We start from the raw sequence: 26,455 nt of genomic DNA on the forward strand, positions 1-26,455 counted from the left end.
TACTTTTTCCGAAAGTACGCAACTGCGTATTTGCGTATAGGCAGCTACGCCCCTGATATGTAATCTATTTTATTCAATTCGCTACATTGTGTATGTAGAGCGTCTTTGTTTCATGGCTTTATTTTTAGGTATTTGAATCCACAGGCACTTGGGGACAATTTGTGGTTTCTCGGTATTTTTCCTCGAAACCCGCGTATTTTATAGTGTTCCCTCATACTTGGCCATTATACGCATGTTTGACCTGTTTTTAGCTTGTTTTACCATATCTGACATTTTCCCTCTATCTCCAATATAAAAAGAGATAGAGGGAAAATGTCAGAGATGGTAAAACAAGCTAAAAACAGGCCTAGGTCAAACATGCGTATAATGGCTAAATATGAGGGAACACTATAAAATGCGCGGGTTTCGAAGAAAAATACCGAGAAACCACACATTGTCCCCAAGCGCCTGTGTTTGAATCATCCCACTGCTGACGCTTCGGTAATTTTTGGTGATATTTTAAAAGTAGTAATTACTAAAACGCGAAACGAAATTGATTCCTTTTCTTTCGTTCCACTTCAATAATTCCTTGAACAAGAAATGATGCTAATCTTAAATTAACGTAGATAACACATGTATGTAAACTGTTTTAAACGCAAATTAAAGCAATTATTTCACATTTATTTGGAATTATACATGTACAATTAAAATTAAAGGTTACTTTACTTAAACAATATTTAACTAGACACATGAAAAATTATATTATTAATTTGAAAAAGTTATGTACTTGAAAGTTGTGTAAAAGTTACTAGATTGATTGATTGATTGTTATGTTTTAATGCCGTTTCGGCGACTAGGGCCATATCACGGCAAGAACATTGAATGAAATGGAAATATTAAAAGCAAGATCAAAGTCTCTTCATAAAATAATGAAATTAAAACAAACAGCTATTTACATATAAAAAGGTACATAAAAGGTGAACCTAAGAAATCAAATACATATAGAATCATAACTTCGATAAAACATTTAAAATATTGAAAAAACAAGGAGAAAGTTACTAGAAGTAGAAATTTAGAGTACAATAAATTAATCTTGATTGTTAATACTAGCAGAAAATTTACTATAAGCTAAAATACACACATGTACCGATCCAAGGAAAGGCAAGCTGGGCGTACATGTACATCTCAACAAAAATGTGAATTTTGGGGGGAATGAAATCTTTTTTTTTCAGTTCTACCCCCCAAAATTTTTCTTACATCGCTCCGCTCTGCATTTATTTCTATTAAACTGCCCCTTAACCTAAAATCCCGATCCGCCCATGATTAGCTTGCATACAAGTACCCCTTTGGCCAATGGCCCTCATAATAAAGTCATGTACATGTACATAATCATTTATGCGGTAACTAACATAAAAGTTGAACTTTGACAATAGTACCTGTGCCATTTCCCCCAGGATTCTGACCACAAGAATGGCTACTTGAAAAAATGCTCAGATGCCTAAAATTCTCATGACATTCTGTAGATAACTCCCACATTTTTTCTCAAAACTACAAATTTGTGAAAAATTTGATATAAGAAAAATGTACAAATACAATAAAAATTGTTAGTACTTTTCAATCTACAAAATACTGAGGAAAGTTTCAGTTTTGTCATGAAATCAATTTTCTGTTCCACTGATTTCCTATTTCTAAACAGTTTACCGGGTCATGGGAGTTCAAAGGTCAACCTTTGATAAAATACAGCAAAACCTGTCAAAACCATACCTTGGATAAACTAGAAACCAAACATGACCAAATTCATGCTATGTCATTTTAAGTAGCACTCCAGCTAAGAATCAAGCAAAATGAAATACATGGTTGGAAAGCCTACATATTTTTATTTTTGATATCTTGTTTAAAATGCTTTAGTAAACAGAAATTAACATTTGGTTTTTCATATAACCCATGCTCATAAGAGATAAAAATTGTATAGAATGCACTGTAGAATTCAAAAGTAAGGGAGATAACTCTGTAAATGACACTCAAATACAATAGAATCTACTGGATTTTCAATGTTGATTATCCCGTTAGGGCAGGCAGATTTGAATGAATAATTACACATTTCGTAATATAGACCCACAAAACAACTTAATTACAAAAATAGAAATATGTAGCCTTTTTTGGGGTGTATCACATTTTTCAGATTTTGCATGATTCTTACAAAGACAGCTACTTACATGCATTACAATCTGTAGAAATTGAACATCTGTAGTAATATAGGTTTAATTTGCCAAGAATTTAACATACAGTGAAACTTGTCTAAACCAAACCCTGAAATAATGGAAAACTGCCTACACCAGACAACTTTTGAAGTCCCATTGTGTATGTTTATATGTATTTTGAACCTGGATAAATCGTAGACCTGTCTAATTCGACCAAATTTTACAGTCCGAAAGGGGTTTGGTTTAAAGAAGTTTTACTGTACTTGCATTAGAAAGCAACTAAAATTATCGTCTCCCCCTTTTCTGTGTTAAGAAATACTTCAACATTTATTTGGTCCAAAAAATGTTCAGATTAAGGAGATAGTCCTAGGGAAAGGGAAATGACTCTTACAAATCATAGGAACATTTGCATTTATCATTTTACATCATTCTCATGTAAGCATCAAAGTAACTTGGACTTATTTCATTCTGTTTCAAAGGAAAGCTTGAAAGGCTTTGGTGAAATTGAATATAATACAAACATATCACTGATTTAAAGAGTTATGTCCCTTACCCTAGGTCTACTTCCATAAAATAGATTTCATTATTTATGTTTACAATAGCATAGAGAAATACCAATTTGATCATATTTGGATACATGTACACATTTTTTTACAACACAGATGATTTACTAGTATTTCCAAATAATAATAGAAATAAAAATCAATGAAAAAACATGTTTTGTTACAAATTATGCTAAGGTCATTCTTGAAGAAAAAAACATATCGTCCTGATGTTTCTCTGCTCAAAATGTACTGTAAATGTACTAATTTTCTGTGGTGGTTAATTTTTGCGGATTATGTCAAGTGAACATATTCACGTGTATCAATTTTCGCTTTTTAAAAATTTGTTTAACATAATATTATGTTCAATATCATATCAATTTCTCTGATACCATTTTTCGTATTTTATATCCACTACTGAAATAGCGAAAATTAGTACATTTACTGTATTTTGGAGGTCGGTGTTTTTTTTTGTTTTTTTCTAAAGTAAACCCCAATGGGTCTTGAAAATGGACCAAAACCTAGATTAATTAGAAATTGAAGAGAATGAGTAGACAAGATTTTTACAGCTTCTGTGGTTGGTAAACAGCTAACAAAGAATTTCTTCAAGGTTGTCATAATTCCAAAAATATACTTAAAAATAATTTGTTTACAAATTATTTGGTCCTTGAACACACAGATACAACAGTATAATAAATAAATGTTCTATATATACAGTAAATAAACGCTTTACAACACTAACTACAGCATAAGATATGTGAAAGTTTGAACAATTCAGAATTGGAATTAAAAAATAATTATCATCTGATTTTAAAGGGGGGAATTTTTTTTCATCTTGAATTTTCCGTCCTAATTTTGTTACCAACTTTATTAAAAAACTTTGTGATGAATTTTGGAGATAAACATTACAAATTTGTTGATTTTAGTCAAATTTCTTTTTCAAAAGCCTGTGCCCCCCCCCCCCCTAAAAAATCAAATGGTTTATTTTAATTTAATAGAAATTTTACATGTAAGTATTAGACGCAGTGCAAAAGAAGATACATGTAGATTAAAGTCATAACTAGCACATTAAGTATGGAAAATAAAAAAAATCATATTTCTATAAATTATCTCCCTTTATGCATATTCTAATGTATATTCCATAATCAATCATTAAATCTAACAGGTAAGTTTTAGAATGATTGTTTTCCATGTCTGATCTTTTTCCCTGGATTACATTCTTTTAATTTCTTGGTTCCTTTGTTTAATCTTTCATACATATTCAAAAAAAAATGCATTTGAATTGGCCTAAGGAGATTCTAAAAAAACTAAAATGATATACTAAATTATGAAACCTAATACTCTTATAAAACATACACACATATATGTATCTAAATGAATGTACCAGACCACCACAAAATATAGACACTTGATGCTTTACCCTGCTGTGCTAAATTCCATTTATAAATAGGGGGTGTAAGAAGGCCCATAATTCAAAAACAAACCCCCTAAAAAGCATAAAAAATCAAAAGTAAGAGAAACCTCCTTTCATAACAAAAAAGTCAGATAAAATAAAAAATCCCACCACAGTGTTCTAGGATTTTTCAAAAATTGAGGTTTCCTCGGGAAAAATCCATATAAAATCAACTTTCCCACAGTCAATGACTGCTTTCCTAACAAAACAAATCCTTACAGCATATGAAGTTTGCAACTTGCCATGGGAAAGTGTAACTAAGTACCCAACTTTCCCTGACCCAAATTTCACTTGCCCATGGTAACGGGGAATAGGAATCCTACAACACTGCGGGTTTTACTTTAAGGAGGTAAGGGACACAACTCTTAAAAATCATTGGAACATTTGTATTCAGCATTTTACATAAATCTTATGTAAGCATCTAATAACTTGGATTCATTTTATTCTGCTTCAAACAAAAGCTTGAGAGGCTTTGGTGAAATTGAATATGATACAAACATATCACTGATATAAAAAGTACCAAAAAAAACAACAAAACAACAAAGCTTCACACAATTTGTCACATGTTCCATGTAATGAAAACATAGCAAAGTCCCACAAAACAGGAAGTTGATATCAGACAGCAACCATTAATTATTTACAACATATGTCCATATATAGCCACACACCATATTTGAAATAAGTCCATTAATTGGGAGTAAAGCTAATTACACAGAAATGATGACCAGACAGACGTATAAGGGGATTCCAATATACACAATCCATTCATTGAGAGGGGCATATCCACACACAGTATTTGAAATCAATCCATTTTTTGGGAGTAAAGCTAATTACACAGAAATGATGACCAGACAGACGTATAAGGGGATTCCAATATACACAATCCATTTGTTGAGGAGCTATATCACACACCATATTTGAAATCAATCCGTTTTTTGGGAGTAAAGATAATTACACAGAAATTCAAAGGAACAGAATGATGACCAAAAAGAAGGTGATTCCAATATACAATTCATTTGTGGAGATGGGGAGTGTAAAAAGTTAAAAAACACTACAAGTTAAGGGAGTACACAACACCTAAGGGGAAAAACTCTGTAAAATCAACCAAACGTTTTAGTTTGTTACATTCAGTTATCAGACTCAAAGCATCTTAGTGATCAAAGGTTTTGTTGATGAATCTATTTGTTTATTGAAGTTATTTCCATGAAACATGTGGTTAAAATTTCTTCAAAATTATTAATTTGCTTCTTTTATTAAAATAAAACACTGAATAAAATTTGAATAAATATAATTGGTCTAAATACATTTCAGAGAAGATGTTTGGTAACCCTTAAGTAGCAGTCTTTCTAAAAATCAGAGAGAAGGTGATTCATGCATGTCAGAAATCCACCAAATTCAGTTTTGTTTCTTTTTTTAGAGGCAGTTACTGATCACACAACCAGCCTTTGTTTTTAGTTTGGTTGTTGCCCTTTTGAATTTAAAATTATATAGATTGTACATGAAATTTGCACTTGGCAAGAGTTATTGTTCTTGATTTGGCTTCATTTGCTGGATTCTAGTGGGAGATGAATGTATGATTTTCCGAAAAGTGCAGATTTAAATGCAGAAAAGATTATTGTTATGTGAAAGTATAGCATATGTAGACTGGGAAAGCATCATTAGTTTGGTGGGTTTTTCAACACCACGAATCACTTAACCATTGGCAGTGTCTGAATTTTATGTGGACTAGTACTTAATGTGTAGCAATCAAAATTGGGAGCTTAACAACAAAAGGCTACATTATAAATATAATAATTACACATATAACAGATAAATCAATATTTTCACTCAATAGTGTTTCTGTGGTGGTTTCAGAAGGAGGGCCAGGGCTGAAAAGCTTTACTTAAATATGAAAAAAAAAGGAAATTTCTTAATGAAATTTGACATCCTTCACAGATTTAAGTGTCTCCACTTATCAATTTATGATGTTTTTGAACCCTCCAACCAGAAATCTTTTATCCACCATAGTAACTGCCTTTAACCAGAAGCATTAAAATACCTGTTTAACATACAACAACCATTAAAAGTGAAAATGACAAAGTTCACCTGGCTCTACTGTACAAAGAATTATGAAGTAATTATGGTCATTTTCTCCATATCTGGGTGACGTTTGTTTACATGGTATTTCAGATTACTCTTATGGTTAAACTTTTCACCACATACACTACATTCAAATGGTTTTTCTTTGGTGTGTATTCTTTTATGAATATTCAAATTTCCTTTCTGGGCAAACCCCTTGTCACATACATCACACCTGTACGGCTTATCCCCAGTATGGGTACGTCTATGCTTCTTTAATTCACAGTTGTTTACGAAAAGCCGCTTACAGAATTCACACTCGTAACGAGTTGACGGTGTTAACTGTAAGCTATCTGATGTTACGGGGGTTGAATTCATTGCTTCCAATATTTTCTTATCAAGTCCCTCAAAACTTTTGGTGTTCTTAGCTGCAGTCACCGTTTCTATCTTGCTATCATCACTTATTCTTCTGTGAGTCTGTTTTGAATCTGTTTCAGCTTTCCCTGACTGTTTTGGCAAGATCTTTGGATCACTTGTGTGGTGATCTCTATCTGCTGTAGCATTTAAGTTTTCTTCCATGTAAGATGTGCCAGAATATCCAATGTCTGCAAAGTTTCGCAGACTACCAGTTTCTGCTTGTATTTCATGGTTAACCTCTCTATCATTGCTTCTCACAGACTTTTGTAATTCTTTTTGCGCTTCTAGTGACTGTTGTAGCATGGCCAAGGCATTTTTGGTAACTTCATCAATATCCATTTGTGCATTATCATCAGCTTCCAAATCAGAAATTCTCTGGTTTTGGACATCTGATGCAATGTAAGGTGACCTGCTTGCATTTGTCATGCCAAAATTCATGATGTTCTGTTGAAAAATGGTTCCATGCAGACAACACCTCCCAAATTTCACACATGGCAACTCTTGAGTACTCCCAAAGTTGCCATCTAATGTTGCTGCATTTGAAGAATTACCACTTTGATTTTTCACAATGCCTGCAAAGGTAGATTTACTCTGTGATGGAGGGCTATTTGTAGGACAGTTTATTCGTTCTGCACTAAGACCAAGAACCAGCATTGCTTCTTCATGTTCACTCTTTACCGTACTTTTTATTTCAGCATCTCCATGGATGAATTCAGGCCCATGAGCCAATGATCCTGAAAAGGTATCTTTCATGCAATTTGAACTGTCAAGCTGAGAAATGTTAACATTTGCTGCACTCTTTATGTCATAGAAATCATTCTCAATAGTTTCAGTTTTTATTGAAGTAACTTGATAATTCAGATATTTTGAATCAACACTGCTGAGCTGATTTGTCTCAACTTCCATTTCTTCTTGTGTATTGCCTAAAGCAAAGCTTTGACTACCATTTACTTTATTCTGAAGACTTTCATCTAGACTTTCTGATCTTGCATTTGATTGACTGGAATTATCACATGACACAATCACATGACTCTTCAAATGATTCTGAAGTAATATGTTTGTAGAAAATTGCTTTTCGCACTCAGTACATGGAAAAGAGTTATGTCCCTTGTGTCCAATCATGTGATAATTCAAACATGACGAAGTTTTAAAATGTTTGCCACAAATATCGCAAGCAATAGGTTCATCACCATTATTGTTGGTCATGTGACTTCGAAGTAATCTCTCTCTTGTAAACTTTTTACCACAGTCAGAACAATTAAAAGGTTTACCTGAAGTATGCTGCTCCTTAGTATGAGCATTTAAACTTGATCTTCGTTTGAAACTCTGGCCACATACATTGCAGTTGAAAGGTCGAGCATTACTGTGTATTTTAATGTGCGAGTTAAGATGACCTTGGGCGATAAATCCCTTGTTGCAAATCGGACAAAATAAAGAAAACTCTTGAGTATGGCTCGCCTTATGGGCCTTGTAGTTTGCACTCCCAGCAAATGACTGCCCACATAAATCGCACTCGAATGGCTTGATGCCAGTATGTGTTCTCATATGCACATTAAAATTACCCTTCTGGTTGAATGCTTTTCCACATACTGAGCATTTAAACAGCTTAACACCAGTATGTTGACGTTTATGCTTTGATAAATCAGTGAACCACTGCTCACAGATATTACAAAAGCGCTTTTTAGGTGGAATTTCAGTTATTCCGTGTGTTGTTAGGTGAACTTTTAGCTGACTGCTTGTAGTAAACTTTTTATCACATTCCCCACATTTATATGGGCGATCCCCAGTGTGTTGTCGCATGTGAATATTTAGGTTTCCAGCTTGGTAAAAGCTTTTGTGACATATGGAACAAGAGTATGGCTTATGGCTAGCATGTTGGAGTTTATGCTTAGGCATATCCGTAACAAATTTTCCACATATTTTGCATTGCCTTTTTGGCCTTGGGGTTCTGCTGTACCCTGTAGAAGTATTTCCATGAGTTTCATTCTGACTCATTAAATCAAGCGGTTGTGAACTTATGTTGCCTTGAAGTGTTTCATTTTCGGCTTTATTATTTTCTTTTGAAAATCTCTCATCACTAAAATTATCTACCTTTGAAACACACTCATCATTGTGATTATCTACCCTTGAATCACACTCATTTTTGATTTGAGCTTCCATGGATATATGTGGATCTTTTTCTGGTTCCATTAACATTTTATCTAGTGACATTTGAGAAGTGTCGAATTTTTCTGCTGGTTCTTCTAAATCATTGCTGCTAAGATGAGCAGAATTAGAAGTTTCATCATCAGATGGACCTTGTGTATGATCAACAATAATGTGCATTGACAGTTCATCATCCACTTCTTCTTGGGTCCCACTGTTGCCCTTCCCATGGTGTTTCTTCAGATGCTGTTTGAGACGATATTCTGTCAGAAATCTCCTATCGCATACTCCACATATGAACGGTTTTCCTGTATGAGTTCTGATGTGGACATTCACATAACTAGCTTGGGTGAAACTCTTTTGACAAATCTTACACTGGTACTGTTTCACACCTGTATGAACTACCTGGTGTTTCATCAAATCAGTTACCATTTTTCCACAAATATTACATTCATATTTCTTTTTCACAGATATTAGGCTCCTATTTGGATCATGTGTTTTTACGTGATTATTCAGTCGACTTTGAAAGGCAAAACTCATCGAACATACTGAACACTCATAAGGATATTTAGTCCCATGTTTGGCCATATGGAGTTTCAGACTACCATATTGAGCAAACGACTCCTTACATACAGTACATGCATATGGTTTTTCACCCGTATGAATTCTTGTGTGGATCTGTAGTGCTCTTGCACTTGAAAAATACTTTTCACATAATTGACACATATGCTTCTCCTGTTCTTTAACTGATATGCCATAAGTTGAATAATCTTCGTTATCACTTTCAGTCATGTGTTGATCATCATCTTTAACAAGACTAAGGTCAAAGTTCACAGCAACTGGATCCATTATGTTTTTAGTTTCAACACAGTTTAAGTTGTTTTTTTTTACTTACATGTATGTTCTCAATTTGAACTTGGCAGTAAACACGATTAATAGATGAGTCTGTCCTCTGCAAGTGTTTTTTTTTTTTTAAATTCATTGTATGGTCAAAATTAGATAATTACATCCTACATTGCTTGTCTTAGATTTATATCTATGTTTTGTTTCTGAAAAGTACACAACTTTTTGTTCAGAAGATGGAATGCTTGATTGATCTTTCCCTAACACTCTGTCATCTCACTACAAGAAAATGGAAAACAGATAAAGAGAAAATATGTAAGTTCTCTAAAAAAAACAACTCTTTCTATGTTTATTTCCTTGGGTCTGCTATGCATCGTGAAATTTCCTTTGACTGGTTATTATAGTGTAAAAATACTGGCAGGAAATGTTCCCTTACCTCCTCTGAAGTAGAGCGTAATGGCAGGAAATGTTCCCTTACCTCAACATTTACATTCAATAAAATAATGTTACTGTGAAAGTACTATTTTTTGTAGGGGTACCAATTTTCATGGTTTTCGTGGGAAGATCAAACCATAAAATTTGGTTCTAACGAAAAGGAGGTTTCCATTGATGTGTGTACTGAAAACCTCATAACCACAAATTAAAGAATTCACGAATTTGTTCTTCTTCCCTAATCCACGAATAAAAGTACTTACACAGTATAACAATCTTCATTTATAAATTCAATCTTTATTCACAAGGACAAACTGCTTTTCAAATATTTCCCAATGGGATGACAATAAAAATATTCCTAGATTCTCATCCACTTTTGTTTATTTGGGGAGTGTGGATGAATTTTTTTTCTGTCTATTTTAGTGAAAAATGCTGTCAATTTAGAGGAAATTGACCTTAATAGGACAAAAAAATCAAAATTATTTTTTAGGGGGTGAAAAAATTGGGTCGGAGGTGATGAGAATCTAGGACATTTTTTTTTTTATTTTGGCATAGAAAAGAGCCAAATACATGATGATTGATTTAAACTGTATTTGAATTAATGAAGTCAACCGGTATTTAAACTATTTTTATGGCCAAGACTGTAAAAAAACATATTGGTACAAAGTTCTTCAATTTTGCAAAGATGTTTCAGTACTTAATTTTCTTAAATTAATATTATAAGAATAACAAATATATAATTCACCTACATTTATCTTGTCAATTTGCAGTCTTCACAACAAACTTTCCAGTTCAAAGGCCGGAAATACACTTTTCAGAAATTCTTATATAGTGACTGTTGGCCTGTAGTAGTTATTTTTACAGGCCCACCTCCATTTTGACACATCTTGGGCCTCAGACTACTGCTTAACCATGAAGACTGTACATGTTTATGAAATGCTCTCAGTATATTTTAAAGTTCTTGTACTGATGTAAATATAGCTTCTTCTCGGTGAAGTCAAATTTTCTGCAAGAAAAAAAAAAAAACAGTTTGGATTAGGAAACAATAAATGTCAGAATAAAAAGCCAAAAAAATTGGTCGAAGACAGAAATAGCTGGGTTGCCGTAAATACACCAAGTTGATTAACAGGAAGTAGAAGTGTGACAAATATGAAATCGCATCTCATGTGATGGGATCCTATCCTGAAGTTGTGTACAAAATGTTTAGTGGCGGTGATTGATAGTTGATGAGAAAACTGTTGAAAGACATCTGACTACCTGCCTGCCCGACTTTCACCATTTTATAAGCCAATTTGCACAAGTGCTACCAAGCCAAAAATAATGTTAAAGACATTAGGCTCCCAGGAGCCTGAATTGCCTACCTGATTGAATTTTGCCTTTCAAGGCAATAAATTTAACAAGAAGTTGTCCAACAATTTCGACTCAAGAAGTCTTTGGTAGGGCTTATAAGGATCATTTCAACAATTGAAAGTTTATTTTAATCTATCATAGTTTTCAAGATATTGACTGAAAACAGTTTAAAAAATAGTCATTTTTCCCCTTTCAAGGGCAATAACTCTTACAAGGAGTCATCTGACAACTTTTATCCCTCAAGACTTTTGTAGTCCTAATAATAAGGATCATTTTAGCTATTGATAGAATTCGGCTAAACCTAATGGTTTTGGAGATATATGCGAAAATCTACTGTCTGACCGCTATGTTCTATTTTCTGTAACATCTGCCATGTTTTTTGACAAATCAAAAATCCCCAAATCAATTCTATGCAGGACATCCCAAGGAACATTTATAACAAGTTTGGTTTTAATTAGTTCAGTAGTATCAGAGGAGAAGATTTTTGAAAGAAATAATATTAAAAATAGCAAAAATCTTTGAAAAATGGCAATTACTCCAACATGGCTCTATAGATTAAAACCAAAATTTGACCAGAAATAGATCTGATCATGCTAAACACTTTTACCTATGTCAGAATTTAGCTAAACCTAATGGTTATGGAGATATATGTAAAAATCTGCTGTCTGACCCCTATGTTCTATTTTTAGTAACAGTGGCCATGTTTTTCAGCGAATCAAAAATCCCCACATCAATTCTATGCAGGATACCCCAAGGAACATTCATAACAAGTTTAGTTTCAATTGGTCAAGTAGCATCAAAGGAGAAGATTCTTGAATGAAATAACATTAAAAATAGCAAAAATTGTTGAAAAAGGGCAATTACTCCAACATGGCTAAACGGATTAAAACCAAAATTTAACCAGAAATAGATCTCAACATGATGAAAACTTTTATTTTGTCAGAATTTAGCTAAACCTAATGGTTTTGGAGATATATGTGAAAAACTACTGTCTGACCCCAATGTTCTATTTTTAATAACGGCGGCCATGTTTTTCAACGAATCCAAAATCCTCACATCAGTCCTAATCAGGATACCCAAAGGAACATTATAACCAAGTTTGGTTCTAATCAGTCAAGTAGTTTCAGAGGAAAAGAGTTTTGTATAATTGTTAACAATGACGACAGACGCCAAGTGACAGCAATGTACATGGGGTAGTAGATTCTCTCATCATGCAGTTAAAGAACCATGAATTTCATTCAAAAGAGGTAAGGGTTTGGTGACTGATCTAAAGATGGATCCTGTTCTGCAATGATATATAGTTTTTTTTTTTCAAACTATCTAATCCCCTTTTTAATAAGGAAAATATGTGTGATTTTCATAATTGGTGACTTTAAGGAAGTAGACCTAGGGTAAGGGACACAACACTTACAATTCCTTGGGACGTTTGTATTCAGTATTTTACATCAATCTCATTAAGCATCGAAGTAACTTGGACTGATTTCATTCTGCTTCAACTGAAAGCTTGAAAGGCTTGGTGAAATTGAATATGATACAAACATATCACAGATTTCAAGAGTTATGTCCATTACCCCACGTCTACCTCCTTAAATTAACTTTGTGATTATATATACATATTAAGTCAGTAAGAAGCTTATATAATTTTTGATACAGCATATTTATATATATATATTATAATTAGGTACGGCAAAATAGCCTCAGATGCTATTTTGCCTGATCTGGCAAAATAGTTTCTCAGGCTATTTTACCGGATCAGGCAAAATAGTCTCTCAGGCTATTATAAAGTAAATATATAGCTATTTCAATAAGTTAACACAAAAAAAATTAGTTCAAGATTTTTTAAATACAATTTCAAAGAGAAAAAGGAAGAAAAAAAAGTGAAATATTTCATTAAAAGAAAGGATTTTAAATCTGAAATAAAAGTTAAAGAAAATGTTGAAAAAAGTGGAATTGTAATTTAATATATTCAACTTTGTCCTCTTATCCGTTACACCTGTCTCATACAGGGACCTACTTTTACACTCCCTGCCTCATATAATTTTTTCAAATACATTAAGCAAAATATGAGTTGAAAATGGCCAAAATAAAACGTATTCTTGTCCACATAGCTATGGAAACAAACACAAATCATTGGAGTATAAATGATAAATGATAATGCTCTAGGGTACAAAGGTTTCCTTTGTTATCAACGCAATATTGGAATGCATTGTAAATATTCAACCACGTCAAAATCGCTGAAAAAAAATTGCGTGAATAGAACAAAATTAGTAGTACGAAGTATAAATTGTAATTAATTCACCTTCTGAAGAAAGATATCCAGCCTACGCCCTGTTTTCACAAAACAATATGTTAATCATTCATGCAAGCGTTGACCCAGCTGAAAAATCAATCAATCAATCAATGTCAATCGGGGAAATTAACTACAGGGGAGAAACACGAGAGATGATTACAAACACTAGCCAGCTCGTCCCTTGAATGTCTCGGTCCAAAGTATGGATTGGAAATGATATATTGAATGACTTTTAACGTATATTTGAGTAAAAAGAAACAACTGTGAAATATGACTAAACATAGCACAAAATTCTATGACAAATCTAATTAACCACAGTTAAAAAGCAGGATATCTACAAGTTCTTCTTATTCTTGAGGACAAAACCACCACCTGGTGTAGCCTCGTACTGGGAAAGTCACAATAAATAAATTAATAGCGATTTTCAAATCAGATTTTATTGAAGAAATGAAAACCTATGCATTGACAATAAAAAGGATGTAAAATATTGGTTATCACTAATTTTGGGTAGAAATTTGAATGTTTTGGGTTGAATTAGCAGATAAAAATTCTGGAAAAACATTTGTTTTACACTTCAACAGTTCAAAGACTGATACATTTATTTCAGTGAAATACTATCACCACCCTTTTTTTTAGGAACCTCGGCTGGTACCCTTACTTTTCAAAGTGTCCAGATCCGGCCCCCATGGACCTTTCGATGCTTAGTATTGGTACATTAAAATGGCCTAGTAAACCAGTATTTATCATGAATTCGTGGATCGTTACGGTGTATCCATCTGCACCATGAAAACTGATTTGTTCAATATGTCATAGTTTTCCTTTTCTTTTTCTTTTACCCTGGATTTGACTTTTTATGAGCAGCTCGGCAGGTGTTTCCAGAAAAGCAGAAGACGCTTACCGTACCAGTGCACCCGGTCCATGCTCCCAGTTCTTAGTAAAGTCTGAGTTGCTCATTTACTTTTGTTACTTTGTATGCATTACATGTATTTTAGTTACTTTATGGTCTTTGTTGTGTATGTCTGTATTCCATGTCTGGTCTTTGTCCTTGGATTTCATTCTTTTGATTTCCTTTAGAATCTTGGTTTCCTTGATAACTCTTTATATATATTAACAATTTATCATTTAATGTCCCAGTAGTGGATCCAGGGAGGAGGTGCAGGGGGTTGGCACCCCTCCTTTTTTTTCAAAGTGTCTGATTCCACCCCTGTATCCCGTTAAACGCATCATATTTTATACAGAGTAATTCTCATCCTTTTGGTTTGTGTGTATCTGTTTTCCCATTACTTTGAAGGTTTCTATTTAGATATTTTCAGGTGCACACTATTTCCTTTCTTTGCCTTGCTTTGCACGGCATTTGATCCAATTAACGCCTCCTTCAACTTAAATCCTGGATCACCAAAAAAAAAAAAAATTCCATCAATCATAAATTAATTACAAGCATAAGCCTTAGTAATGAAATGATAAGTGCTTTAAAATATTTTACAGAAGAAAACTTATTCAAATAATGAGCTGGAAGAACGGTACACAACTTGCCATCAGACAACGGAATACAAGTTTGAAATGCTCAACACCCACTGTACACGTCTACCTAACTTCAAGACCAAAAAACAAAAATCTTACATTCTACACAGCCAAATGTGTCACATATGATAATCATATGGTGCTCGATTCATATGATTCTCATATGGTAATTTGGACTGAAAAACATATGACAAGTATATGTTTGTGTAAAACATATGATTATCGTATGAAAACCATGCGATAATCATATGTATACTAAAACATATGATTATCATATGGTGCTCGATTTATATGATAATCATATGATGCAAACCATATGATTCTCATGTGTGGCACATTTGCCTGTGCAAATTACTATAATGCATAACTGTGTTAAATATGCGCACTGACCCTAAGTTTCAGAATAATAGCCAATAAAAGTGTGGCATGCTTTTGCCATTTCAAAGTTCAACATTGGGTCACATGAATTTCACCTTGACATTAATTGTTGACCCATGACCTTAAAAACCAGAATGGTTTCTATGGTCTATGAGTTTTCCACAGGTTTGGTCAAAATCAATTAAACGATTCTTAAATTAATTTAAGGAGGCAGACTTAGGGTAAGGGTGTATCATGAAATCAGGAATATGTATGTATTATATTCAATTTCACCAAAGCCTTTTAAGCTTTTCTTTGAAAAGCAGAATGGAACCTGTGCAAGTTATTTTGATGCTTACATGAGATTAAAGTAAACTGGTGAATACAAACATTTCAATGATTTGTAAGAGTTGTGTCCCTTACCCTACACAGGCAAAATTATTTCACATGATTTTCACATGAATTTCACTTGATTTTCACCTGAATTGAACAAATAAAGTGACAGAGTTCACGTGAAATTTGGGTGAATGGAGCCTTCATGTGAAATTCACAGGAAATGTTCACATGAAATTCGTGTTTAGAGAATTTCACATGAAAATCATGCTAATTTCATGTGAATTTCACATGAACTTCATGTGAAGCTCGATTAACATGAATTTCACGTGAAAAATACTTGACTGTGTAGGTATTCCTCCTTCAGTGAATAAACCCAGTATACCCTGGGCTGGGGATACCTCTTGAACTAGATATTGCGATGAAATCCATCTGTCTGGAACCCACTGTGGTAAAAATGCTGTATATTATGGTAACTTGACCTTTGTCTCAAGGTTCGAGGTCATCAACCATGATATGTGACACATCATACCCTCATGCATAATATCAAAAGCCTACACCAGACTACAAAAAAGTTCCAGTCTAGACACAATTTGTTGCAGACTGACTGATCACTAGAGGGACTTCACACTTTTGGAAGTGGGGCCAAAATTTGATAACATACATTTGTAGGCACGACCCTGGCAAAAACATTATCCACTGAAATACAAGACTTTCATCAAGACTCCCCAATTCACTTAAAGGCAGTTGCGAAAAATACATACACCAGTATCTTTGGAAAAAATCCCCCCCCAAAAAAACAAAAAAGCAGCAAGATGCCACAAAGCACTTTTTCCTGTTCCAAATTTTCTGGGAATAACAGTACCAAACTTAATATTCATAAGCCTAAGAACATTCTCAACTGATTATGAACTCATATAGCCCCAAGTCTTTGACTGGAGTTACCATGGAAGATATGAATGTACTTAAACTTGAGTACTTTTCAAGTTTCCTACAAAAGTCCCAAAAGTCTGCTCTAAATACATTTTCAGAGTAATGCAACCTCTCAAGCTCCAATCCACATTTTTATGAGGGGTTAATCCACCTATCAGACAGGGAACGAACAAGATAACAATGATTTGAAAAAAAAAATGTTTATTTCTCAGTAAGCAACTACTGTCACATAAAAATAGAATGATTGTAGTTTATAGACAGCCAAATGTGCCACATATGATAATCATATGGTGCATAATTCTTACAATTATCATATGGTAATTTTGGTTTGGAGACATATATGATAATCATGTGATAATCATATGTAAAGTGAAACATGATTATCATATGCCAATCATTTAATATGTTTGGATTTGTGTACTGTGTAATAACCATTTATTGTAATTGTTTGAATGAATAAATATTTGTATTTGTATGATTACTATATGTTGCAAGCTATATGATTCTCATGTGTGGCACATTTGCCCGTGTAAAATGAATATTTTGTGTCTTACCAGTTACAGTCAAACCTGTTTTAAGTGAACTTCAAAGGAAGAGTAAAATCATGACCAAATAAGGCAGGAGGCCTTTATAGACAGGTTAATTTTTACATAGAAGGCCCTCCATAGGGACATTATAATCAGTCTTTTAAGACAGGTTATCGGTAAATACAGGTGGTGGTTAAGACAGGTTTGACTAAGGAGCACAATTTATTCATGTGAGTAACATCACTGAATATTAATAAAATATCTAGAATTTTACTACACAGCCAGATGTGTCACATATTATAATCATATGGTGCTCGATTCATATGATAATCATCATATGATAGTCATATGATTATCATATTATTCTCATATGGTAATTTTGGCTTAAAAACATATGACAATCATATGTTTGTGTAAAACATATGATTATCATATGATAATCATGAGATAATCATATGTATATCAAAACATATGATTATCATATGGTGCTTGATTTATATGATAATCATATGATGCAAACCATATGATTCTCATGTGTGGCACATTTGCCTGTAATACAGTAATATATGACTGAAGAATTAACCAAAATAAATAAACCCCACCATTTTACTGTTATCATATAATTCTTAAACTATTCAACGAGTGAATTTTTTTAATGATCTATTGATAAAGATTGCCAATCGCTATTACAGTAAAATTATTTCAAATGATAAACCTCGAACAAAATGTAACAAATGGTCATGAATACAAGACAAACTTTGTTGTCAACATAGATTGTCCTATGAATGAAGATTTGAAAAAAAACATATCAAAAAGTCTAACTGGCTAAAGGTGGGGAAATGATATGCAAAAATGAAGAAGGGTACAAAATATACAGGAATTTATTACAGTGAAAACATTAGAACTTTAACCTTTATTAAGGAGGTAGACCTAGAATAAGGGACATATCTCTTGAAATCAGTGATATGTTTGTATCATACTCAATTTCATTTCATCAAAGCCTATCAAGCTTTCATCTGAAAACAGAAAGAAATCAGTCCAAGTTACTTTGATGCTTAATATGAGATTGATGCAAAATGCTGAATACAAAAGTTCCAGTGATTTGTAAGAGTTGTATCCCTTACCTCTACTAAACAGTAAGACTGTCTACACCAGAAATCTATAGCTTCCTTATAACAATTAGGAAATTTAGATGCATTTTGACCGAGTGTAAACCACTGAACAAAACCTTCAGTCGAGGAAAAAGGTTTGGGTAAGACTTGTTCCAATGTATATGATTCCAATTGTAAGATTCTGTGGCCCTTTTCACAAAAAATCATAAGAGTAAAATTAGTCGTAAGTTATGACGTTAAAATACTTTTATTTACTATGACGTCATAACTTACAACTAATTTTACACTTACAATTTTTGTGCAAAGGACCACAGGACAATACTACATGTTCTTTAGTCCAGCTAAGTACTCAAATATTACATTCTTAAATGATAGATGAAATAAACAAAACATTTAACTCAAGAAAGGTTGGAATTGTACAAAAAGCAATAAAAGCTTACATATATGGTTAAAGCCCATACAATGAAGATGTTCAGACAATAAGTGTTGATCTTCTCTCAGTTAACATCAATCACATGGAGGATATTTTAAGGGGTGGATACAGGATATCAGGTTGGGGGGGGGGGCATAAATGGAATTAAAATTCTGTGGGTAAAATTTGTGAAAAATCAAGATTTTATGCAAAAAGAAATGTTTTTTTCAATTCTGGGGGGTGGGGCGTACATCCGGCACACTGGTCCTTGGATCCGCACCCAAGTTCTACCAAAACATAACGAGGTAAGACAAACAATGACCAACTCTATCCCGTGAACATATGTATTGTATGCACTGTAAAACAGGGTTAAGAGTGTATCACATGTAATTTAGCTTCTCAAAAATAATGTGAAAAACACAAAATGAGATCTTGCTACAAAAAGACATCTATAAGAAGAAAAAAGCAATGTGAGCAAAGAAAGTGGCAAATAGATGCGAGGAACAATGACTAGAAACGCTACAGATAAGATCAGCTCTAACTTTTCAGGGCAACTGTCAGAAGAGCCGGCTCTAGGACAGTTCCAAGTGTCATACAACACTTCTGGAGTCAACTCTCCTGACAGTTCTGCTACTAAAAAATCATTTAGGGATTGAACTGTGCAACAAAGAATTTTACACTGACCAATTACTACACTTAATCAATTTCAAAAACAAAGACCCAAATGTAAAAAATATTAAACTGCCTGTTTTCTTAACTGATAATTGACTGATTTGGATGTCCATGGTTTCTCATTAATAAAACAGTTTAAAAAATTAATTGTAGGCAAGATTCATAGGAATTTGACAAGGAAACTGGCATTCAAAATTCGATACTTTTGGCCGTGAATAACAGATCAAATTTAAAGTTAATGCCCATGACTATGTATTTTAACAATACACTATACTCCAGTGGATTTTGCCATTTCCACCACTCCATAGTGGACAAAAAAGACACATTTCAATTCGTATCAAATTGTTTGCATTGGTATGATACAATACTAATTAATAACAATGTTGTACTCAAAATTTAAACATAAAATCTCATTTAAAAAGATGTTTCTTAAACTTGCATACATTAGCAAGCAAATCAGCACCTATTTTATATTTAGCAGGGCCAGATCCAGACATTCTAAAAATCGGGGAGGGTGCTAGCTGAGGTTCCCCAGAAAAAGGGGAGGGGGTGCCAGGACACTATTTGTCAGTTTTTGTCAATTTTACTCATGAAAACAACAGATTTTCCAATAAAAAGGGGTTGCCAACCCCCTGCACCCCCTCTGGATTTGGCACTGATTTAGAGTGGAATTTTTTTAAATAAAAATTTGGTTGATTAAAATGTATTTCTCTCTATTTACTTATACCCAACTCTGAAAATACAAAAATGCTATAAAATGCTAGCAGAAATATTACCTCTATACTCTGGTTAAAAATTTTTCCACACGATTAATCACTCATGGAGAATCGGAGAAAAATAATATAACCTGCACAACTTCTCAAAATGGTGTGTAATTCATCCAGTAGAATATTGCAAAGTGGACAGTGAAAATGGCAAAAAACACTCACTTTGTATTGTACATGTAAATCATCAAAGTTAAAAATATTAGTGGAAGAAAAATTGCACAGTACAGATATGGTTCCAACATTCAATTTTAATGATACTGTTACAGTAGTGCTAGTACAGCTGTCTGTAAGAACAAGGCAGCTAATTTTTATTTACTAATGACAAATTTTCTGACCAGAAAAATTCTGACCCTAAAGTTTCTTCTACTTTTCTGTAGTAGAACCAAACCAAATTTTAAGTGTTAATATCTCCAGTGGGCAACTTTCATATGTACTTTTATGAGTGCAAATGTAGTATTTCCAAACAAAAAATGATTTGAGACTAAGACAATAACCATAATCTTCTGCCTAGTTTTAAGGCAGAGCTGTACCTATAGTAGCTAACCAGACCGTTCACAAGGAGATTTCTATCACTGTATGGGTATATCAAGCTAAGTTTGATAAAAAGTTTAAATTTCTTTGTCAATTGTCGGGTTGACTACATTAGGTCTGTTTGTTTGTTGGGGTTTAACGCCTGAGCAGCAATATTTCGGCTATATTCAGGCGAAAACTACATTACAAAGTTCATCAGGTGATAGTCATTTAATCAAATGAAGACCAATTCTATTCCGTAAGGATATGTACTACACTGGCTGTAAATAGCAGGAAAAAATCAAAACTTTTGCATTAAAATTTACAATCTGCCTACACCTTGATTTTACAGATATAAATAACAGGAAAAAAATCTTTAAATTCCGCTTATACCTTATTTTTATAGATATATGTACCAAAAACAAGGCAATTGCATTATGGGATAGGGAACTTGGGACCATCATTATATGTAATAAAGCAGAAGCACAAAATTTTCCATAAAAATCAAATTTACCATCAAATATTTACATTTGTTATTTACATGGCTAACAATATATACAGATTAACAATTAACTTATCATTATTTTTATCATCTACTGAATAAAAGATAGACTATATAGCTACAGTAACTAATGAGTAAAAGATAGACTATGTAGTTACAGTAACTAGTGCAATATCACATTTCTAAATTGTTGCATACATTCAAGCTCCATTCAACTCAATACTGCCATCGAATTTAAATTCAAGAAAAAAGGAGTTTTAGGCTATTATTTGCTAATTTTAGCCAAAGATTTGAACAAATTTAACAAAACTTATCAACAAAATAGGGGTCTCAAACTCCTTGACCCTCTCTCCCATCCCCTAGGTCTAACACTGTTTTATCTTTTTCAGAATTAGGAAAAATGTCAGGTAAAGGAATCTTAATCTTATGGATTGAACAGCTTATAAATTGTGTTATAAAAAAATGCATTACATATACTATTGTAGATAAACAAATACATCCTCCCCCTTCATAGTGATGAGTTAAGCAATCCAGAGTATATAATATCAAAGGGAGAAATTGCATTTGGCCATAACTTACAATTATCAGTCACAATCGCTGATTATAATATATTTGCATAAACACTTCTTATTATAAAATAAATCTAATTAAAATTAGACCTACTAATTGTTCATTTCAGACACTGCATGCATGATCTAAAAACACTCCATTTTACTTCTTTGTTCAGATTACCTTTCTGATCAGCCAGTCAGATTTCAGCTTTCAGGATCATGAAAGCATTATTTAAAGGTGAAAACCTGAGAAATCTGAAAAGGTTACCTGACCAGAAAGTAGAATGGGGCGTTGTTGGATCCTACATGCAGTGACTGAATGGAACAAGTACAAGTATTAGGGCTGATTTTGATTAGAATGTGATAACATTAAAGCCAACACATAATCATGATTATATCAACCAAACCAAATAAAAATTATAATCGAAATATGTACCTTTCTGTGTAAGAATCAGGTAACAGGTGGCACATCATTTTCCCAAATTTAGTCATTGTTGCCTACAATATATTCAGTACATCTAGAAAACAACCAAAAAGCTATTTAAGTTTATCCTAAAGCATCTGTGACTTAGATATTTTTTGACTGCTTATACAAATGTAAAAGTGTGGGAAAGTTCTCCCCCATTTTTCTGTAATGCATTTCAACTAAAGTTGACCTATCAATATCTTAAAAAGGCAAATTTACAAACACTTTGATGGTTATTTCTGGTGGTTATCAGGTATAATTCATTGGTTAATAAAATAAAATCTCTGCGTTTTTTCCTTCATAGGCCACACCTTACATTTTGCCCCGATTCTTAGACGAAGAAGTACATAAATATTTCAAGATACATTGTGTTTAGACATGATTAATACTCAATTTATCATGCTATTATACATTGTAAACACAAAAGGATTAGTAAATAATAACAAAAATTTCATGCCTGCATGAATAAATCTACATTGTATGTACAATAAGTAATATAACACAAACTGTGTGGACACACACAAAAACTAAAGGCTATTCCGGTAAAAAAGCAGAACAAAACCCTTAACTTCAGAACTAGTTTGCAAAAGCCATGAAATTTGTGATTGTCTCCCATTGATGTTTTTTTTAATTAAATTGAAATGTCAGGATTAATTGACAATCAAAGGAAGCCATAATGTTACAACATCTTGAACTTTTTTTTACAGCAATTAAAATAGTTAACTTCAGAGAATAGAGTAGTTCACAGGACAACAGACCAGAAGACTTGAAACTTTGTATCATTCCGTATGTATCTAAACCTTATGTCTGAAAGAAAATTAAAATCCACATGTCAACTGTCAAGTTTACCACCTAAGGCAGTTTGTCAGCTGAAGGTCATACTATTAATGGAAATCCAACAACATACCTCATGGAGTTAACTATTTTGTTCGCTGTGAAATGTAGAACCAGAAAAATCAAGGAAAACCACTATAAATTGGGGACATAGGTGTTGTATATTGTAAAACATTTCCTATTTCCTGCCCATTTTATTATCTGAAGTGATAAAACAATAACACTGAATTTTAAGTTAAGTGCATCGTACATAACAACTTTCTATCAGTGTAAATTCATCATATCCATACAGTTTAGAGAAATACTCTTTAAGTCTTATTGTTTATTGTTCACAAGAACTGATCTTCATGTTCACACAATGAAATTTTTACCAGGTACTCCAAAATTAAAACATTTTCTAAAATAAAAATTGTAGTCAAGCTGAAAACACTAAGTCATAACTTCCTAATTCAATGGCATTTGTGAAACAACAAAAACTTGTAAAAATCAATCTATATAGGTTATCTTTTCCCCATGCAGTCGATAAGTTTCTCTTTCTTCCCTTTGACCTTAAAGAGGCTCTTGGATGGAAACTCAAGTCAGCTTATGGCAATTCTGTTTCCCGATTGGTCAAATACTGATAACTTAGTGGCGTTCAAAGAAAATGTATTGAAATTTCGTGCCATGTGTTATTTCCTGAATGAAATGTAGAAAATTACAAGTAAAAAGAACAAAATACTGTGTCAGCTATCTTTTTCCTAAAGATAGTACTTGTTTAAATATGGTGAACATGTTTTGAGGTTTCCATTTACATGAGATCAATTTACAAAGCAGAAATTGTCAAAATCAAAATAAAATATACAATGAACAAAAGGCTTTGCCAGGTGCAGCTTAATATGACTTCATATAAAAAGAAAAGATGGGCAACAACTGTAACCCGTAAATTTTTTTCGCAATTTTGGGTATGACCTGTAACACGTAAAGTAAACTGTTGTGAATATTTTCTTGGAAGAACATTATTATACAATTTAAAAAAAACAATTGTGAATTAAAAATTGCGCAAAATCAGAGTGAACACAGAGACCACACAAGAAACATGAAATGAACATTTCCTGGTTTACAGTATGAAATTAAGACTTGAAGAAAATCAGGTCTGTTTTGAAAAACCCAACCGAAAAGAACAAAATCTGTGTTGATCTTTTACTGGAATAGCCATTACTAAGATGTAATGAATACCTTGAGAATAAAGCCTGATATATTAGCACTGTGATTGTGTACAGCTTAGCTTTGGTCTTATTGTGTAGTTGGAGCAAATAAATATTCAAATTTGATCAGAGATGATTTTTCATCATAAATGGAGATTTCAGCTTTGCTAATTAATTTTAAGCAGAAATGATTTCTCATCATAAACTGTATACTCAATATTGCTACTTAAATCATCTCAAGAGAGAAGCAACAGAACACTCTACAAAATTCATTATACATGCTGCACATAAGTGGCCAACACTGGCAAGAAAGATAATTAGAAACTTTAATTTAACATACCAGTACAGGTATATAAGTGAAGTATTATCTAATTACCGGTATTGCAAAAATTCATTTCCATATCAGTACAACTTCGTTCATGTCTTGTTCATCTACTAATAGTAGAACAGATATTAGATATAAAAATATTACAATTTTGCAACAAAAATGTATTAATTAATGCCTTTAAGATGGTAATAAATTTACATTTAGGACACTGAATTCTTGCTCTTTCCAGAAATACTAGTAAGCAATTATAAAAATGTTACAATGTCCTATTTTACAAATGTTGTTAGTTTTTTCAATGAACAGAATACCAAAACAAGGTAAGAAATCAATACAAAGTGGCCCTGGGGTAAAAAAAAAAGCATTCATCTGCTGGTGTATGGCCCGATAATTTTGTGACCAACAAGTCAAGTCAAACAGACAAAGTCTGTTCGTCGCCTTTTTGATGTTTTTTTTTTCTGTTCAATATATAATGTTATGTAAACTCTGCTCTAGACCAGTTCATTTCCTGCAAGACTTACCTTGCTAGACCAGCTAGATAAATTTGCTTATTTCTACCCCAAAATTATATTTATTCTAAAAATACAAGTGCCAGAATTTGACAAAAAACTAGAAATATTGCACAATGCTTAATCTTTTGATCAATCCTCTTATTGAATTGACTTTTAAAGCATTTCAAATCATTATCAGCATACAATTATATCATCAGAGTAAATACAGATATTTTACAATTAAACAAGTATACAAATGTTTATGGGTAAATGACATCCAATGATAATAACTGTTACATTGCAAGGTCAGAATTCATGGTAACAAAGGTCAACACTGCTCTCATCCAATCAGAAGCACTGTTACACAAGCACTAACATGCCTATCTGAAGTATTTACAGCTCTTTAGACAGTTGTCCTATAAATATCCTAAAGCTCCTACAGATTCTGAAATTACAAATAGACACGTTTAAGGAGGTAGACCTAGGGTAAGGGACACAACTCTTTCAAATCATTCAAACGTGTGTATTCACCATTTTACAACAATCTCATGTTACATGTAGCATCAAAGTAAATTGGACTGATTTCATTCTGTTTCAAAGAAAAGCTTTAAAAGCTATTTGATTACTAAACTATTCATAATAAGTTTTTATTGATGTTTAGTTGTTTATGAATGGGAGACACAGTGTTCTAGGATTCTACTTTCCTGTCTCCAGGGGCAAGTACAATTTTGGTGTGAGGAAGTTAATTATTATGCCCCACTTTCCCTTTGGCAAGTAGAAAGCCTTTTAAAAGGATTTGTTAAGTTTGGAAAGCAAACTTCAAGTGTGGGAAAGTTAGTCCTCATTTAGAGTTTTCTCATGGAAACCTAAAATTTGGGAAAATCATAGAACACTGGCGATAGTGTCCCATTCTGGTGAATTCACAAGGTCATATGAGGAGCCAAGCCATATAACAACCAGACTGTAATTACACATGTACAACAAAATGGAACCAAATATTGGCAAAGTTGGAAGTAAATATACAGTATTAAGTACCATTCTGTGTAAGAATCAGGCAATGGGTGGCACATCATATTTCTCAATTTGGTCATTTTGGCCTCAAATTTTACAAACACTTTGATGGTTATTTCTCTGTGTTTTTTTTTCATGCACCACACCTTATGTACATTTTGCATGATTCTTAAACCGAGAAAGTACTTCAGTAAAATGAACAACCATAATAGTATTTGTAAAACGAAAATCCACAAA

General features: G+C 33.0%; 2 protein-coding genes across 8 annotated transcripts in view; both read right to left on the reverse strand.

Moving 5' to 3' along the window:
* Positions 1–648: 648 nt before the first annotated feature.
* Positions 649–14,536, reverse strand: LOC148596843 (uncharacterized). The gene is made up of 3 exons (XM_088563289.1): positions 13,720–14,536; positions 10,820–11,076; positions 649–9,917 (listed from the first exon to the last, which is right to left on the reverse strand). Exon 3 carries the CDS (start codon positions 9,642–9,644, stop codon positions 6,282–6,284), a length of 3,363 nt encoding a protein of 1,120 aa, XP_088419415.1. The 5' UTR covers positions 9,645–9,917; positions 10,820–11,076; positions 13,720–14,536; the 3' UTR covers positions 649–6,281.
* Positions 14,537–17,038: 2,502 nt separating this feature from the next.
* LOC148596844 (CDC42 small effector protein 2-like) overlaps positions 17,039–26,455 on the reverse strand; it is a 37,930-nt gene continuing 28,513 nt past the window's right edge. For all 7 annotated transcript variants that reach the window (XM_088563292.1, XM_088563298.1, XM_088563296.1 and 4 more), the window contains exon 5: positions 17,039–25,652. The gene's annotated coding sequence lies outside the window, so the exon portion shown is untranslated. The remainder of the gene's footprint in view (positions 25,653–26,455) is intronic.

The sequence above is a fragment of the Perna viridis genome, chromosome 15, assembly GCF_037379345.1.
Source record: "Perna viridis isolate PV_CMFRI_1.1 ecotype Kerala chromosome 15, ASM3737934v1, whole genome shotgun sequence".
Taxonomy (NCBI): Eukaryota; Metazoa; Mollusca; class Bivalvia; order Mytilida; family Mytilidae; genus Perna; species Perna viridis.